General features: G+C 40.2%; 1 protein-coding gene across 2 annotated transcripts in view; it reads left to right on the top strand.

Annotated features, from left to right (window-relative positions):
• The window catches only part of evi5l (ecotropic viral integration site 5 like), a 49,158-nt gene that overhangs the window by 24,791 nt on the left and 5,595 nt on the right, over positions 1-18,772 (top strand). Inside the window, exons 9-19 of one of the 2 annotated variants that reach the window (XM_041982050.1) lie at positions 1,300-1,397; positions 1,991-2,051; positions 2,137-2,190; positions 3,579-3,611; positions 8,666-8,806; positions 12,889-13,005; positions 14,641-14,781; positions 14,864-15,040; positions 15,143-15,289; positions 15,680-15,775; positions 15,971-16,066. In XM_041982050.1, the coding sequence (XP_041837984.1) occupies positions 1,300-1,397; positions 1,991-2,051; positions 2,137-2,190; positions 3,579-3,611; positions 8,666-8,806; positions 12,889-13,005; positions 14,641-14,781; positions 14,864-15,040; positions 15,143-15,289; positions 15,680-15,775; positions 15,971-16,066 (1,161 nt within the window). The remainder of the gene's footprint in view (positions 1-1,299; positions 1,398-1,990; positions 2,052-2,136; positions 2,191-3,578; positions 3,612-8,665; positions 8,807-12,888; positions 13,006-14,640; positions 14,782-14,863; positions 15,041-15,142; positions 15,290-15,679; positions 15,776-15,970; positions 16,067-18,772) is intronic. The other variant, XM_041982052.1, reaches the window with a different exon arrangement.

The following is an 18,772-nucleotide window of genomic DNA, read 5'->3' as shown; positions in this document are numbered from 1 at the left end:
TTTTTCTATAAAGAGATTTAAACATTAAGTTAAATTAAGACTTTGAGTTCCCCCAAAGAAAATTATGTTGTTGCTGAATGAATAAATAAATAAAATTGGCAAACTAATAAAAAGCTGGAAATGCAGCAGAGAGAGGCATGGTGGGCAGAGTTGTAGCTGGACACCTGAGCTGATGACTTCGCCTGCAGCATTGACAGGTAACACGGACGAACTCTGTAGAAACACCGATGGAAACTCACAGCCAGGCGTTCCGTGAAATTTACTCATCCAGGAATAAACTGTCTTTTGTTTCCAAGCACTACAATCTACAAATTGATAAGTTGTTTATTTGTAGGTCTGAGCAATTGCTAAAAAAAGGCCTCATTGTCTTTTGTTGATCTTATAAGCAGATTTATCTGTTGCCTGACACAAAATTTAAACTTTCAGGCAATACTACTTGTAACTCACCTTGTGCTTGTAATTGAAAATAAACATTTGCCAGCCACTTTTTTTTAGGTACATTAGTACTTTGCTGATTGCTAATAACAGGTTTGAGACTCTTTTCCATCAGAACTACCTTAATTCTTGGTGTCATAGATTCAACAAGGTGTTGGAAACCTTCCTCAGAGATTTTGCTTCATATTGACACGACAGCATCAAACAGGTGCTGCAGATTTGTCAGCTGCATCCATGATGAGAATCTCCCGTTCCACCACATCACAAAGCTGCTCTATTGCATCAACATCTGGTGACTGAGAGGCATTGGAGTACACATTGTCATGTTCAAGAAAGTTGTTGGAGATGATTTGAGCTTTGTGACATGGTGCATTATCCTGCTGGAAGTAGCATCAGAAGATGCTACACTGTGGTCATAAAGGGGTGGACATGGTCAGCAACAATACTCAGGTTGGCTGTGGTTGTTAAACCAGGTCATGTTGGTACTAAGGGGCCTAAAGTGTGCTGAGAAAAGACAACCATGCTACGTTCAAAGTAACTTAAATCTCCTTTCTTCCTCATTCTGATGCTTAATTTGAACTTCATCAAGTCGTCTTGACCATGTCTACGTGACTAAATGTAATAACATAATATGATGCTATGAAGTAGCGTTTTTTTATTAGTTTGTTTCAGTTATTTGAAAGTATCAGGTTTTCTATTGTCTTTGAATCACAATAAATTCAATCAACCTTGGTTCCACAGACACAACAGCTGGTGGATGACACACATTTACTGATCTTTTTACCATGTAAAGTGAGTCTGCTTGTTTCTTCAGAAATATTAATGAGCATTTTTTTGTCACGTGTTTCCCTCTGGGTGTACCAGCATTTCCAGAAGGTGATCCCCCACCAGTTTGACAGCTGCCCCGATAAGCTGATCCTCAGGGCCTACCAGGTCAAATACAACCCCAAGAGGATGAAGAAGTAAGAATGCTCATCAATCAGCTAACCGCTAGGCTTTCACACTGGAGCACACTCGCATGTTAAATGATGTTTCTTTTGTTTTTATGTGCTGTGTTAAACATGCTGTGTTCTTTTCTTAATGTTTCCTTTTTACAAATCATAATTCAAATTAAACCCAGGCTGCATGGTGGTGTAGCGGTGTAGTGGTTCGAACCTTCGACTGGGGCTTTGTGTGTGGAGTTAGCATGTTCTCACTGTGTATGCTTGGGTTCTTTCTGGATTCTGCAGCTTCAGTCCAGAAACATGCATATTAGGTTAATTTGTGTTTCTAGATTCTCACTAGGATTGAGTGTGAGTGTGAATGAATGTTTGTTTGTGATGTGATGGATTGTCAACCAATAGGAGTTGCCCTGCCTCTTACAGCAGCTGGGATTTGCTTCACCCCTCCTGCAACCCTACATTCGTATAGATAGGTATAGACAATGGATGGTTGGTTGAAATTAAACCAATTTCTGTGAAGCAAAGCAATGACAGGAGGAATTAACTTTAAAAAAAAACATCTAAATGTTGAGAAAACATTGAAGACTTTTTTGTTTTGTTCTTTTTATTTTCAGACTTGAGAAAGAATACACCACCATCAAGAACAAAGAAATGGAGGAACAAATTGAGATTAAGGTCTATATTTTCTATATTTTTGCCTGACGGTATATTATAAAAACTGTTTTAACAATAACTGTTAAGTACTTTTATTTGTGTTCAGAGGTTACGCACAGAAAACAGGCTGCTAAAACAGAGGATTGAGACACTAGAGAAGGTGAGTTAATGGCTCTCTATTACTGTTTACACCTGTAGTCGCATGTTTGAGGAGGGGTTTTAACACTCACTAAAAGAAGCAGATTAAAGATATTACTATTGCATGTAGTAGCTGGTTTTTCATCATTACACTGTGGGCTAAAATTTACCAGTTCAGTATACCTCTGCTGTCTAGGTCAGTGGTTCCCAACCTTTTTTCCTCGGGGACCCCTTCATGCGTATACTAAAATGCCATGAACCCCCTGCTTCACCCTGTGCTGGAACCATGCTTGGTTTTTAGGCTTTCAAAAGTGAAGTTATCACCATATATAATGTATTCTGGTTGTGTCCTGTCCTCCTGAACAACATACAGCCTTACTTCTATTCATTAAAATAGGGATAATTTGTGGACATTAATCACGATGGCTCTAATGTTCAAAGTGGGGCCCCCCTGTGGGGTCCCGGACCCCAGGTTAGGAACCACTGGTCTAGATAACAAGTGCGTCATCCAACAACAAGCAGTTTGTGCTTTTCATAATCTTAACTCTCTGAGATAATCAGGACGTTCACTACTTTTGACTCCAGCCCGCAGCTTCGGATGAAGACTAAGCTTCCAGGTTTCATGGCCAAATGTTACAAAGAAAAAAAGAAATTGATAAATCTCATCCTTTGTTCTTGCAAGTCAGTTTCAGAGCCTCCAGGTGAGGCATGACAGTCAGTAAAAATAAGTTTTTGTACAGAAAATATAAGTTGAGTTCATTTTTTCTTGTGTCCTCTTAGAAAATTAGCATTTATACTCAGGTCCTGCTGTTGCTCTGCTGAGCTTAAAACCTGCAGCTGATGAAACATTTTTCCATTTCAAGAGATGGATGTGCACAGGTTTTTGACCAGTGTAAGGAGAGAAGTATGTAATCTTAATGTTAACATAAAATCAGTTAAACAAGCCAGATGGAGTAGGAATCTTTGTTAGTAGTGTAATGGTTTATGAGCGTGTATTTTTCTAGTTTTTTTCTCCCCTGAGGTGCTCGTTCTTGTATATATACATAAATATATTTATAGGTATGTGTGTTTTTGTCTGGTGTGAATGTTTCTGATTGTTTTTCGTAGTGAATGGGCTGTTTTCCTTCTTCTCCAGCACTCTGCTGTTAAAGACTTCAGGTTTAAATGTTTCCACTTCTGTGAAATGCTTATTCTCAGAGTGATCTCACTGTTGCCTCTTCTATTGCTCACAAACATCTCCTCACTTCTTTACATTTGTTTTTTTTTTTAACCTGTGCTCTCATTTCTTCCTTTCCTTTAAATGCCCTACTGGGTTTTTCTCGTGTATTATCCCTCCTGGTGTCCCACTGCTTTTCACTTTCTTCATCCCTTCTCTTCATCCTCTCGTTCTCCACTTCGGTTGCGCTGTAGGAGAGTGCCGCTCTGGCAGACAGACTGATACAGGTAGAGTACTGTGAGCCCCTTTCTCACAAACCTCACTAACCTCTGTCCTCACACCTTCCTGCTCTGCTCTCCTGCACTGCCTTTCTTTGTCTCTTTACCAGTAACCTGACCAAAATGCATGAGAGAATTTATTGTTGTGCACCTGCTCAGTCCGCAAAACCATTGTGTAATCTCTCGATGCATGTAGTGTTAAGCCATGAAGTTATGACGTTATGAGATAGTCTAGTTCCTGCATGTGGCATGATTAAGTTTGTCATACTACTACTGTTAATTGTACAATCTTATACCAGAAAACGTTGGGAAGATGTGAAGAATGCAATACAAAAAAAATGATTCTTACATGTAATTTGACTTTTATTTTATTGTGGGCAGTATAAACCCAAGTTTAATGGTTTGTCTTGTAAACTTAATTTCATTCACAAACACATCTAAGTTTGCTCTTCAGACCTGCAACAGATTAAATAAATTAAGATGTGATGGTCTTATTTACAAACATCAAACACATTGAAAATACCAAGTAGGACAGTTTTGAAGGTGTTATTTTGGCCAGTTTCTTCCTGCAAAACCATCTAAAGGTGTGCAACACTACAGGGATGTCACTGGTGCAATTTTCTTTTCAAAATTCATGACATATTTTCTAGGGATTCTGTGGATTTTTTGAGGCCCATACCAATTTCGATATTTGGCAGAAAAAACTTCCAGTTACCGATTGTTTTGTATTTCTTGCTGATGCAGATCAGAAGTAGGTTAAAGTACAGGTAGAAAAACCATTTTAAAAAGTTGTAAATGCGAAAGGAAATCAACCAAAACATTAAGGTAACATTGTTTTCACAATCCCCCTGTAGTATGTGCAATTTTCAAGAACAAAAAAACTAAGTACAAAATGTTTACATACAAAGTGACATAAAATCTCTTTAAAAAAAGTGTAAATCTATTAAAGTTATGAAATCTATTTGTAAACATTTGCTCTTCAGTCTTGTATGTAAACATGAGATAACTTGTATAGGTGAAGCAACATATAAAAATACTAAAATTAAACTCTTTAGACAAGCCCTGTTTTATTATTCTTAAAGGTCCCATATTATACACTTTATTCCCAATCTGAGACCATTCATTAATATCTAAATGAAATATTTCCGCCATGGTATGGACAAATCAACCCTCAGTTTGAGTGCAGCGGCTTCTCTTCACCTCCCTCTTTTTAGCAGCTTCAGAAATGTGCCGTTTATGGTGGGCGGAACCCTGGTGGAGCAGCTCAGCTGTTGGCTCCGCCCATCGCATCGCCCGTCATGAGGTGATTGACAGGTTAATATATTTTCAAGCTATCAGACTAATAAGGCCGAAACGATAAAATAACTGCCAGCTCTTACCTCTCTAGCTGTGTCACGGACAGTTGGTATTGAACCTGGCTTCAGCTTCAAACGGTTGGCGAAGCCTGCTTTCCATGCCCCCATGTTGTGGAAACAGTCCTCTTTGAAATGCTGGCCACAGACATGCAAAACCTTTGGAAGTTTTCTGGGTACATTTCCTCCAAAAATAAAATTAATCCACTCAGTCCTCGTGGGTTCAGTGGATGGAAGTAAAAAAAACGTTTTCGTGTTCATTTATGCAGCCACAAACAGAACAGTGCTTCTGTCGCTTAGCCATGTCCGCTAACGAGGGTTGCCGAAGAGGGAAAAACACTGGGCGCTAGGTGATTTTTAGAGGGCGGGCTTTGAGAGCCGGTAGACGGGTCCATCGCTCTGTGGGGAGTGGTTATTGTCCCTTATGACGTCATAACGTACACGCTTTCAAACAAGCTCATTTCAGCGCTTACTTCCCTAGAGGTGGAGCAGGGGGGAGAGAGAGCGCCTGAAAGAGTTTCACACTTACGGGTCTCCTACACATGCGGGGGGACCAGTATGACTGTTCCAAAACCATTAAAAAGTGAATTTTGCATAATATGGAACCTTTAATACTGCCTTTTCAACAGAGGCAGGTTGAAGTGCAGGAAGCAGTTTCTCGGCATTCTCTCCTTTGAGGGAGCTGCACTTTTCCTCGTAAATGTTACCAGTAATGTTAATAATGTTAAGTTTTCGGTGCTGCAGTGAATAAACCTCCTCCCCTCTGCATTCACATTTCTCCTCCTAAAATACACCTCGACTTTCAGCTGACGTAGTAATGAACAGTTGTTCTGTGCTCTCAGATATACACTTACATTATTTCTGCAGCTAATGCTATGCTAGGTTAGGATAACAACAGATAGACGGGAGCGCCTTAAGCTAATTTAGCACAACTTTAGCAATGCAGCCTAAATAAAAAGCTGACTGACACAACAAAGCACGCGTCACCCGTCATTACATATTACAAACAGAGTTAAACTGAAACTGGAGACATGCTGAGTCATTAATTGTACAACATTATTATAAACGTACCCCTCGGCAAGCTCCACTCAGCAGACTGCTGTAATGTAACCTGGCTGTAGCTAGCTACCCCGTTAAAGAGACAGAGGGATGAAGTTAGAGCTCCATCTAGTGGACAAACGCTGCAAGGACATTATTCTGCATGACTCTGACACTTAACAGCATTTACTGCTTTATCAGAAAGTAAGAATAAATCAGCGTGTAATCGGCAAAACAACGACCGTTATTGGCCATTTTGAAAAGGGCTAATATCGGCCGATTAATTGGTGAGGCCCTAATAATTTCTGCTGGGAACAACGCGGCATGGCAGAAAGGCAACTCACATACCAAATCCCTCTTCTTTTACAGCCATGCTTCTGGATACCAATGGTTTTACATTGATTTCTTTAAAAATGCACATCCCAGGAAATGATACTATCTTGGAAGGCAGCACCTGCCGCTCCGAAATCTCTGTGTACTTTTCTGTAATAATGCTGTCATCGCAGAAGTGTGATCTACCAAATGCACTGATAAAACCCTATACCATCCCTGAGCCTGGCTCACTGATCACAGCCTGCATTTTTCTTCCAAAAATGATCCTGAATGCAGATTAGTATGATCACAATACATAATTCCACTGTATGATGGTCCATCTGAGATGACTTTGAGCCCAGAGAAGTCAATGCCACCTCTGAATAAGGTTAATATAAGGACTATTTTTATGCACAGTAAAGATTTTAGTGGACAGCCATGTGATTATATCAGCTAATGATGCATCGTGAACATGTGCACATATCTTTGTCCAGCAAAATTCATCCATATTTTTTAAATCATTTGATGAAATAACTTCCCATCTTTCATTCAGGTACAGTAGTTTTGATCAATTCAAAGGTTTTCTCGCACTTATTAAGAAACTTGCGATCCTCTATCTATATTTGCTTCTAAAAGACTCTAGTTTGTATGGAAACTGCTTCGTACCAAACCACGTTTACATTCACTTTTTTGAAATGATATTGTATTTTATTTATTTTGCACAATTGAAATAAATAGGTAGTAACTTCAGATGATGAAAGTATCTTGGGTTCAAACTGTCAGCAGTGAAATAACAGTCAAAATACATGTAGAGATGTCTGTTTCATTTTCACATCATCCCAGCTTAATGTCATGTGGACTTATGCAAATTTTCATACATATCTTTAAGTTACCAAAATGTGCATTAAATGGGAAATGTGCTGTTTGCTTTCTTGCGTAAAGTTAGATTAGAATATTGTGTACTTAATGTGATGTTACAGCCAGCACACTGATTGGGTAAAATAACTGGAGGCCAGGAAAACCGCCAGCCTGGCTCTTTTCAGATCAAATCTGCTTCTCAGCACATTAAGCTCACTAAAGGAAGTGTTTGTTTTTTATTTGTGCAAAAGTTTACAAATTCCTCTTCCACATTGAAGTTTTTGAACATCCATCCATCCTTCTTCTGTACCACTTAGTCCAATTCAAGGTCTCTGAGAAGCTGGAGCCCATCCTAGCAAATGGCAGGGTTAGCAGCAATTAGCAGGAGGCAGGTCGCTAGTCCATCAGAGAGACAAACAACCACACACACTCACTCCTACTGTAAATTTAGAGTGACCAGTTAACATGCACGTGTTTGGACGGTGGGTGGAAGCCGGAGTACCCGGAGAGAACACAACCATACACAGGGAGAACATGTAAACTCCATACAGAAAAGCCACTATTCAAACCTCCCCCCCGGCCAAAACTCGAACCAGCAACCTTCTTGCTGTGAGGGCGCTGTGCTAACCACCACACCGCCGTGCAGCCCAAAGTTTTGGAACAATTTATGATAATTGTTTCTGTATAAATGAAAAATGAAAGTACAATTAAGAACAAATAAAGTGACAGATCATTACTACATTACTAAAATGACTATGTAGTGAGCAGTGGGCTGCCATGTTTCAGCGCACAGGGAGCTACGGGGCTTGCTCAGGGCTCCAGAGTGGTTGACCTCTGTTGGCACACTGGGGACTTTACCCAGGTTTTAGACCCAAGCTCACTTCTGTAACAACTAAGCTAACGCTCCCTTTCTTCAGGGTACAATCAACACTAATTTTTTCGAGTCACAGGCTCTGAGGCCCCAGCCCCCACTTTTTCACCACAGAAAATATGTAACATTATTTAAAAAAACAAAGAAAAAACAAAACAAAAAAAAGAACAAAAAAAAAAAAAAACATTGAGGTTTAATTACAAAATTGAGTCCAGGTACACAAACAGGTACCTGTAGTGCTCCACTATCCTCACTTCATTTGGAAATAGTATTCGGCATCTTCCTGCTCATCTCCTGGCAGGCAGCTGTGTTCTGACAGAGCCAGGCAAACTGTTTTCTCTTGTTTCTATTCCTTATGCAAAGTTAATCTTCTTGGCTTTGTTTCAACTATTCATAAGACAGTGGCAATGATTTTGTTATCTAACAAGTTTGCAAGAAAAAGAATAAGCTTTTTTCCCAATGTGTCACTTTGAGTACATAAAAATGTGCTATGTGACATTTAATAAGATTTCCCTTAACCTTGAACGTACCATATCCCCCGTGTTATTCTTTGTCCTTACATTGCCTGCTGTTAAAAGTTAAAACATCACATAATGTATTGACCTCCATCTTGCTCTGGCGCACTAATACAGGGTCAGGTGACGAGAGCACAAGAAGCAGAGGAGAACTATGTGATCAAGCGTGAACTCGCAGTGGTGAGGCAGCAGTGCAACACGGCCAGCGAGAGCCTGGAGAAAGCCCAGGACACCATCAGAGAGCTGCAACAGCAGAGGGTAAACGACTGAATAAATAAAGCCTTTCTTCCTGTTTTCAGTGTTTGCACAAAGTTAGCTGTTAGCTCCAGCTTCTTCCTGTGACGTGAAACTTTTGTGAACCACTTTTTCTTAGAAAAGAAAAGAAGCATTAACCCACCAGGTTAAAATTTTATAGCCTCTTGTGTCCTTCTCTTCACATTAAAAGTTAAATAATCTAATGCGGCTGCCAACCTGTGATGCCACAATATGAAATTAAATGAGTCATTTTACCAGCATCATAAATTCAGGCTCATATTCAACATTTTTACACATTTACAGTATACCTGAAAAACTCTGGTGCCTAGAAGGTTAATATTCAGCTTTGTTGCAAGGATGTGAAAATGCAGAGGAGGATGAACGTATTATTAATTTCTACAAAGAGTATGATGTTGTTGTAGGGCATGCTGTCATTGTTTCAGTAGGCGGAACAAGAATTTCTCTCTAGAGCCGTGATCATGGTTCACCAGGATCTTGAATTGCTGAAAGGAGAATCGGGTCGATGTGTAAAGTTTTCCCAAAGATTCCCAGTAGGGTTTAGATCTGGAGTCTGTGATGCCTCAAGCTTCCTTCACCACTCCACCACATTCTGAGCCCCATGAATCCTGGCACTATCACATGGGTACATGTCTGTTCAGTCCAGGAAACAAGTAGCCGTTGTTCAGACTGTCCACCTACACTGCTCACAAAACATTGGGATAGCCAAATATCAGGTGAAGTTTATAGAAAAACTACATGTTACAATAATATTATTACATGATGGACTTTAAGTAGAGTCATTTAATGGTAAATCCTTCATCACAGTTTATTTAAACAGAAACCAAACAAAAACCTTTTATGTTGTGGGTGAACTACAATATAAAAATGTCAGTTCTCTGTAACTTGTCATGTGTTAGGTGTCGTTTTGATCTGATGATGTCAACCTGTGAACAGCATGATGAAGAGGACTGTTCATATACCAGCTATCATTGAACCGGATCATTTACTGGTCCTTTCATGGTTCAGATACTACTTTTGGTTTTTTGTGGTTAACCACCTTGTAAGAGAACAACATGTTATGCAACAAGTACCCAAACATTGAACAGTTGTACCTGTGCCTTTAAAGTAGGGCTGCTCGATTACTGGAAAAATGATAATCACGATTATATTGATTGAAATTGAGATCTCGATTATTTAACAGGATTATAGATTGGGGGGGGGGGGGGGGGGGGGGGGGGTGTTGGAGTCAGTGTGACATTTGAAGCTTGTCTGTGGTAATGCAGACTAGTTTCTTTCCACCAGGTCCCCATAGCTATTGTTTGTCTCAGACCAGCAGCTATGTTCCGCCTGGTGTGATCTGAAAAAAATAGTCTGGAGACATTTCGTTTTCACGTTGAAATCAGCGTCAATAAAATGTAGCGCGACATTTCTATACGGCTCTGGTGCGGCTTTACCACAGGTCTGTAGCGGTGGCGAAACATCGGACTGTCACCACGTCTTTCACAACACCCTCACTACACTCATCATACAGGGCAGAGAGAGACAGTCCACTAACATGGTGTTGAGATGGCAGTGATGCCGTTTGTCCAACGTGTTGATGAGTTTCTTAAATCCCGGATTGTTCACTGTGTTAATTGAGAAAAAAGTTCTGTTTATAACGTTTGTCTCTCTGGGAGCTGGTGGATTATTTAGTTGCGACTCACAAAAATTGAACATTTTTCTATTTTCTTGTGTAGCGTCGCAAGCCCCTGTGTGCACGTCTGTGTGCACGAGCGCAACATTTCACATGCACGAACGTCGCCTGTCGCTTGGCTGGAGGAGGGCAGCGATTTTCGCCTCCTCGCGCAAGCTTACATAGAAAATGATGGAGAAGGAGCGACGCCGCCTCCCGTGTGTTCAGTCTTTAACTGAGTTTGCAACTTGTGCTGAATAAAGCTAAAGCGGTCGGGGCTGTGGGAGGAGTCTGCAGCAAAGTGCTGCAATGCCAGTGATGAAAACAGCACAAGAGGAAACTGCGGACAAAAAATAATCAGACAATTTCATTTTTATAGTCGTTGAAAACCCAGATCGTAATTGCGATTAAAATTCAATTAATCGCCCAGCCCTACTTTAAAGGTTTTACTTTATTTTAGGTGCATTCTGACGGCATAGAAAACAAAAAAAAATATTCCCAACTTTTCAGCTTTTTGTGTATAGCGTATATTTTTCGACAGCCTGAACCTTTTTAGGTTAATTTATTTATCATTTCTTGAAGTAATTTACAGGTGTAGACACTTAAAAACATTTCAAAGATTTTCTATGAATGTTGGCTGCTTTTTGTTCCATTATCTGTCCAGATGATCCCATACTGCTTCAGCCTGGGAGATCCTGTTTTCAGTCCAGTTGTTGTTTCATTTGGCACAATTCAGTGATTTCTCTGTTTCCCTTCCTTTAAGAATGGTTGTCGACAGCCGCCCTTCCATGGACACCATCAACTCTGGTCCTGTGGATCAAAGGACGTGTGTTTGTGACAGGCTGCTAGTAACAAAGTTAAACTTAGCCGTTTAACTAAGACACAACACTGGTTCATCTTTTGTGTTAGAAATCTTTTCTACACTTTAATGATTAATGGGTCAGTGTCGAGTGGTTTAACAATAAAAAAAAAACGGAAATCTGAATATTGTCAGATACAAAGACGAGACTGAACATGTGTGTAACCGCAGTCAGTGTCAAAAGAGAAACTTCAGGAAGCCTGAAGACCTGCCACTCCGGACCATTTTACACAATTCCAAAAGAGTATAAAGACATGATGGCTGGTTCAACTCTCTGCACAGTTCTGCATGTGTTACTTTCAAAGTTCCTCAAGAAAGCATCGAGAGCGCTGTCAACCACTGATTTTCAGTTAAAATTCACACACTCTTCAGCAGCTCCGTCGTATATGTGGGTTGGGTGTAAAGATCAAGCAACAGATCATAAAATGTTAGTCAAAAACAAGTATGTTAAACTGACTATTGAGGTGTTTTTTCCCTTTAAAAAGTCAGTGATTTAACTCTAAATGATGTCATTGAGGATGATGACCTGTCTTCCAGATCAGATTGCTGGCACCCTTCACCCACCAGGGTTCACACACCTCCAGATAGTCAAAGTTGTCTTTGATAACGAAGACTGAAAACCCCAGAATGACAAATCGAGAATTTTTACTCACGCTATGTACTTACCTAATTTCAAGTTTTTGTATTCTAGTTCGTAGGAAAGTATTTTTCCACTCTGTTGTCTGTCTCTTCTGCTCTCGTACTATCAGCTTTGTAGTTTCACCTTGATGTGGTGACATGAAAATCTGCAGTGGTTTCTATTTTCTGACGACACTCTGAATCAACAGGGCAAAGGTGCTGCTTGGGTGCCAAATGAAACGTCTCCATTAGCCAAGGTTTCTACACAGATGTCGACAGAGTAGAAAATGTTGATGTGGATTTTCATTTTTCAGATTTGTTAACGAACAGAGCTGTAAAGCAGCAGCTGTGGACTGACCCTAGCCAGGAATTGTATTCGTTATCTTAATTTACCATAGCTCGATTAGAAAGTGCCGTTAGAGAAAAAGAGGCTTAAGATCTCTCTTTGCTCTGTACAAAACATAAAAGAAACAGAAGGTTATGTGATAAAATTCACACCCCTGAAACACTGATAAACTGGCTGAGCCAAACCACTGGTCCTGACATGAGCATTCGGTCTGTACTTTACAATAGATTAGTTTAATATGTTTATTTTTTTAACAAATAAAGATAACAAAGTGAAAAAAAGGAGGGAAAAAACTGAGGAAACTGCAATAAATGATATAGAAGAAGAATAACAAAGAAAAAAGCAATACTCTTTAAATCCTTTTGGTCCAAATAAGCAGTGAGCAGAAGTAGGAATTTTTTTAGCCCCACTCCCTTTTACTTTTTTATATTTGTATATTAGAAGAGCAATAAAGTTAATAACAGTAAAACTGAAAATGGCAAAAACAGGAGACTGTCTGGAAATAAGGAAGCACAGTAACACAATTTGAGATAAATATCAGTTACCAGCTTGTCTAATATGTATTTTTAATGAAATTTGTTTGTTTTTAGTACACAGAGCCGTTTGTGAGCAATCTGCAGACCCAGTTGGAGCAGTCCCGGCTGCGGGAGGCCGAACTGCTCGGAGCGCTGAAGGAAATGCAGGACAAGGTGCTGGATCTGGAGAAGGTGCGCAAAAACACACTCGCATTTTCATGTGAGAGAAAACGGTGTTAACGCTGAGCAAAAGGAGCAGGCGTGTGCTCCTGTGAATGGAGTCATGCTCTTGCCGTTGAGCGAACAGATCTGGTGCACGTGTGTTCAGTTTATTGTACCGATGGTTTTAGGAAAACCAGCAATAGAATTAAATCCCATCTTGACTGCAAATAGATGTGTCAGAATGCTTTGTAAAGTACCAAAAGTTGTCTTATAAATATGACAAAACATTAGTGCAAAGTCATTAGTGTATCTTATAGACTCATTATATAACTTTCTGACCTGAAAACTCTGCGTTCTGGACGTGTTTGACCGCACAGTGACATGTTATGTGTATTTCTGGAGCTGTTACTTGCCCCTGAGTTTTGCCTTACGCATCGTAATGTATTTTCGCTAGGAAATGGAAATAAACCAAGCAGCAACTTCCGCCGGTAAAATGTGAAGCCTATGCGAAAGTGCAAAAAATTGCAGTTAACCCCTCGTCCGCTAGGGGCTGGCTCCAAAACAGAGCAAATCCCCATAGACTCCCATGTTAAAAAGACCAACTTCACAGCAGAAATAAACATGTTTAAAGCCTGGTACAAAAATCTATTTTAAGATTAAAACGTCAAGTTTACCTTCATGACACCTGTGAGGGGAGTGATTTATTTTCTAACTCATCCCTTTAGATGTTGTTTAATCTTGAAATTGAGCATAATTAGGGGCGTGTCCTTTTGATTGACAGGAATCCAATATCCGCAGCAAGAAGGGAGGGTGCAGCTCAAACGCAGTTTTTAGCCATCTAACAACGTGCCTTAGCTTTAGCCCGCCTACCTTTGTTAGCTGGTTAGCTCACGTTAGATCCGAGTTAGCTCGGTTAGCTCTTAGCTACAGGCACCTCGGAGTTTGATGGTTGTCAATCATCCACCCCCACCTTCAAAGTCTCCCTCTCAGCTCCACCTCTTTGCCCATTTTTGGATTTTACGGGAATGACGACATATGTGATGCTGACAAGATGGCAAAAGTGGGAACCACCCAATGAGCTTCAATTCAGCTCTTCAGAAACCTGTGGGTGACGCCACGGAGGCTCCGTCCATCTTATATACAGTCTGTGATATAAACACACCCGTCGTTACGAACGCACAGTAAATATGCAATAAGACATTATCGGAGGAAGAGAGAAAAAGAAAGAGAGAAAGAAATAGAACAAGAGATAAGACAAGAGTGATGATAAGACTGGAGGGATCTCACAGTACAGGTTTGAAGCAAGATGGATGCCGGATTAGCCGTCACTGAGAAAACTGCAAGAGGTCTGTAGTGCTACTTAAATGAATTCAACAGAAGACAACACAAACACAGACTTTGTTCAAACATGTCAGCACTAAAAAGAGTGTTCGTAAGATTTTTGTGAATGCCACAGTCTCCGTAAAATGTTCGTAAGTAGGGTTTAAGAACAAATTTATTTGTAAGAATGATTGTTGAATGAGGGCAAATATCATGTTGTGTCTGTTACTGAAATTAGTCTTTGATTGACTTTCTTCTAAAACATTTGCCAACATACAGCCTCACAGATTTATTGTCTGGTATGTTGGTCATTACTTAGTTAACTTTGCTAAACTGTTCATGCAGAAGAGCAGCTGCCTGCCGGATGAGAATAACATGGCGGCCCTGCAGGAAGAGGTGAAGCAGATGAAGCTGAGGGAGCTGGAGACGCTGCGCTCATTCAGAGAGATGCAGGACAGTGTCACTGAGCTCAACCAGCGCTGGCAGGTAAAGCACATACAGCTGCTGCTATTACTCATTATAGCACAGGTTCATGCACTCATGTGCTCTTCACTCTTGGTTCCTGCAGCATCATATGTCCCGTGGCAGCAGCACCGGTAGTGGGGGAGGCCACTGGAAGGAATCCCCGAAGAAGAATGCTATGAACGAGTTGCAGGACAAATTGATGACCATCCGACTGAGGGAGGCGCAAGCCCAGGCTGAACTCCGAGAGGTCAAACTCAAAGCCCTGCAGCAGGAGAGCCAGGTCAGATACGCAATGCTGTGCAGCCACACTGTGCTAGACAGAAATAAGTACAGCTGGAGCCCTAAATTCACTGTCTTCCTTTTGACTTTTCCTTTACTCTAGAACCAGATCCATAGCAAACTGATCGGTCGCCATGAGCAGGAACGCTCCGCGCTGCAAGACCGGCTTCAGATGTTGGCAAATCAGAATAAAGCTCTGCAGGCCCAACTCAATGAGATGAAAAGGAAGCAGGCTGAGTCAGACTGCAAGGTGTTTATAGAGAGAAAAAAGAGATTCTAAGAAGATAGATAAGGAACAGGAAAAAAGCATATAGTTCTACTTTTCCTCTACAACTTAATGCAGTGTAAAAAATTGGGACATGCTGCAATGAGACAATGAAACATGAAATAAACAGAGAGAGATAAAGGGAAGGAAACGGCAGAGGTTTGCAACATATTATGGGAATCATATACTAAAAAGATGAACAGATGCAATTAAGGAGACCTAGATTATGAGCTAGAGGATGACAGAAGAGACTGTTTATGATGAATTTTCACTGTGCACAATGAAATTTTGTTACATGATTTAGTTCAGCTTTTATTATCTTCATTCTTTTTCTTTCTCCTGACCCATTTTCTCCCCCTCCCATGATGCATGTAGAGTAAAGAGGAGGTGATGGCGGTGCGACTGAGGGAAGCAGACAGTATGGCTGTCATGGCTGAACTCAGGCAGAAGATTGCTGAACTCGAGATACAGGTGTGTGCGTGTGTGTGTGTGTGTGTGTGTGTGTGTGTGTGTGTGTGTGTGTGTGTGTGTGTGTGTGTGTGTGTGTCTGGATGTATGTAAGTAAAATTTGAATTTCCAAACAAAACTTTTTTTTTTTTTGTTCTGAATATTTTGTTGATTACTGGGACTTAACCCTAAACTTTGGTTTGGAAAATGGTTCTCTAGAAGGAGGAAGGACTGATCCAGGGTCAGCTGAACCATTCAGACTCCAGACAGTACATCAACCAGCTCCGGGACCAGATTGCCGAGCTAAAGAATGAGGTTGGCCACACATCATAACACATGAATATTCAGTTCAGTAAACAAATAATAAAATAAGAAATGCACTATTGACAGGATTTTAAAAAAATTAAAACAGCACAATAAATCTGTCAATCATAGCATTTCTGAAGTGAAAAATAATTCAATAAATAATTAATCATTTTAATCAAGTCAGCTTCAACAAGACCATTTTAGACATTCCTGTGATGTCTTTTTACTGCACCTCCTTGAGACTCCAGCAGACCCCTGGATGCACCATATGCATTAAATCCTTCTTGTGAAAGTGAGGTTGGCTTTGATTTAGTTTCTCTTTCAATAACAGACCAAGCCAGCTTTTAACTAATTAAAACCTGCCTTGTAAACATTTACAAGTAGATTTTCTCAGGATCCACCCCCAATCGACGGCTGATCTGAGGAAACGTGCTACTGCGGGCCAAACTTATAGGTTTATCAGTCGATCTGTGCTACACTCAGAACACAATACTGTGCATATTTTTCATGTAATTCAGTTTTGTGTGATTAAACTACACATTTGTGGATTACTGATCTTTAAACTAGCAGAAGTACCCTATAGGTACGGTCTTAAGAAATAATGTTACAGGCGTTCAAAAATCCAACTTAAAATAAATTAAGGTAGGGTGTCTACAGTGTAAATTGCAACCTTATATAGTATATTTATGCAGGTAGGATGATTCGACAGTATAAATTTCCTCATCAAAGTATTCTACAATTGATAAAAGTCGGCTCAGCCGTTCAAACAGAGTTCAGGGTAGCATGGATTCATGGGCGTGTCCTCAACCCACATAGCTATGACGTTTTTATGTTGTGCGCATGCACAGAAGGCATAGGTAGCACGTCTCCATGCGTAGGATTAAATGTTAGAAGACCAGCAAACATCTTGCATCCAACCTGTACTGTTAGCTCTCTCCAGCCAGTGAAAGACAGTCTTATCTCCTGCTCTGCCCTTCTTTCTCTGTCTGTTCCAGTCTTCTTCCACGAACAAATTTTCTTCTTGCTTGCAGACAGACGTTAGTGAAATTTTAAGATTTGTGTGCTTGAATTTAAATGTACTTTCATGCATATGATTTTCAGTGGTTTTACATATGGGTCAGACAGAATGGCTTACAGCACATAGTGTGTGCTGACTCTGTGTATATGCACACAGATATCCTCCAGTTTTGCTAACCACCATAAAATGTATCTCGTCATCTTTTCATCTGCACCACTTCCACCCTGGCACACGCAGTTGTTCCAGTGCGTTTCTCGGCGACTGCCCTCAGATGTGTTCCCATCATTTAGTTGACAGTCAATCTCAATTCTGAAAGATCAAAAAGGTTCCTGTGAGTCATGATATTTTAGAGGGTCTGCAGCTACATATTTTACTCTGTTGCTGTCACACTACAAAGTTTGGTAGATTTTTTTAAAATTCAGTAACTTCTCATGAAGATTATTTCCAGCCCTGATTCGAGACACAGACTTCCCACTCAGCACTCAGTCTGGGTTTGTTCATTCAGAAAGTGACGGTGCGTGACTGGGAGGGATTGTTTCTAACTTTATAATGAGGGGGAGTGATGAGACGGCCCTGCCCTTTACCGCTACTCACCACTCTTCTTCTTCTCCCCCCACCTTTTGTCATCAAAGCCTTGGTTTTATAAATGAGAATGAAACTTGCGTGAGGACAAATGAGGAAGCAATGAAGTATTCTGAAAAATCTCAGTATATTGTGTGAAGCCGTCATTGTATGATTGAGTCATGCAGGTAGTGCTGATACATACTGAAACATTCTGTGTCGTTCAGCTGAACTTGGTGTACAAAAATATTATAAGTTTGGTTATTTTTAAGTTATAATGTTGGAAGTTTTGCTTCTCTGGTCATGATTAGATGAACTGTTTATAGTTTTTAAAAAAAAATTACCTCAAATTTAAAGTGATTTTTATTTATTTAATTTTTTGTATTTATTTTATTAACTTCTTGACTTGCAATGAGGACAAAATGGCTTCAACTTACAGAGAGCAACCTTCATGATTTATCTTCATCACTGCACATGAAGAGCAGTCAGTCAAAACATTTCCACTGGTTAACCACCGATTCCCCCCACCCCCACCTCCTGCTACTAACCTCTGAGATTTGTCATGAGTCAGTGGTACATGCAAAGCTGACATGCAAAAGAACTTTTTCCCTTTTTTGTTTAGTGTTTCTAGATTAAATAGATAAATAAAAGAAAAATGATTGATTAAAGGAAGGGGGGTGCATTCATTTAGCTTTAAAGACTACGTGGCCTTTTGTCATCAAATGGAGTTTTCTTTTGTTTCACATTTATTGACCCCATTATGAGGACACACACATTAACAAGGGAGAAAAAAAAACTCCTGACACTGCAAGGATTGTTATCACTGATTTATCAAAATCTGGGGCCTTTAACCCTTCAAACTCTGCTAGATCACTGGCGTCCTCGAGCACTGTCACTTATTTTGTCAACAATTTCTCCGTAACAGTAGGATGTAACTCTGCGGGGTAAATTATGATGGATAGCTTAATCCTTAGGTGATCTAAGGAAGTTCTCAAGGCATTTATATCCGGTCCAGAAGATTTACAACCCAGTTACAAAATGTGGCATTGTTTCAGAGACTATATTGTAAATCCACAATGAGTAGAAAGTTCTATATTTTCTCCAAAGAAGAGAAATAATGCTCCTCTATAGCGGAA

Source organism: Melanotaenia boesemani, chromosome 4 (assembly GCF_017639745.1).
Source record: "Melanotaenia boesemani isolate fMelBoe1 chromosome 4, fMelBoe1.pri, whole genome shotgun sequence".
NCBI classification, from domain to species: domain Eukaryota; kingdom Metazoa; phylum Chordata; class Actinopteri; order Atheriniformes; family Melanotaeniidae; genus Melanotaenia; species Melanotaenia boesemani.
The sequence above is the reverse complement of the archived record's forward strand: the minus strand, read 5'-3'. Positions and strand labels throughout refer to the sequence as shown.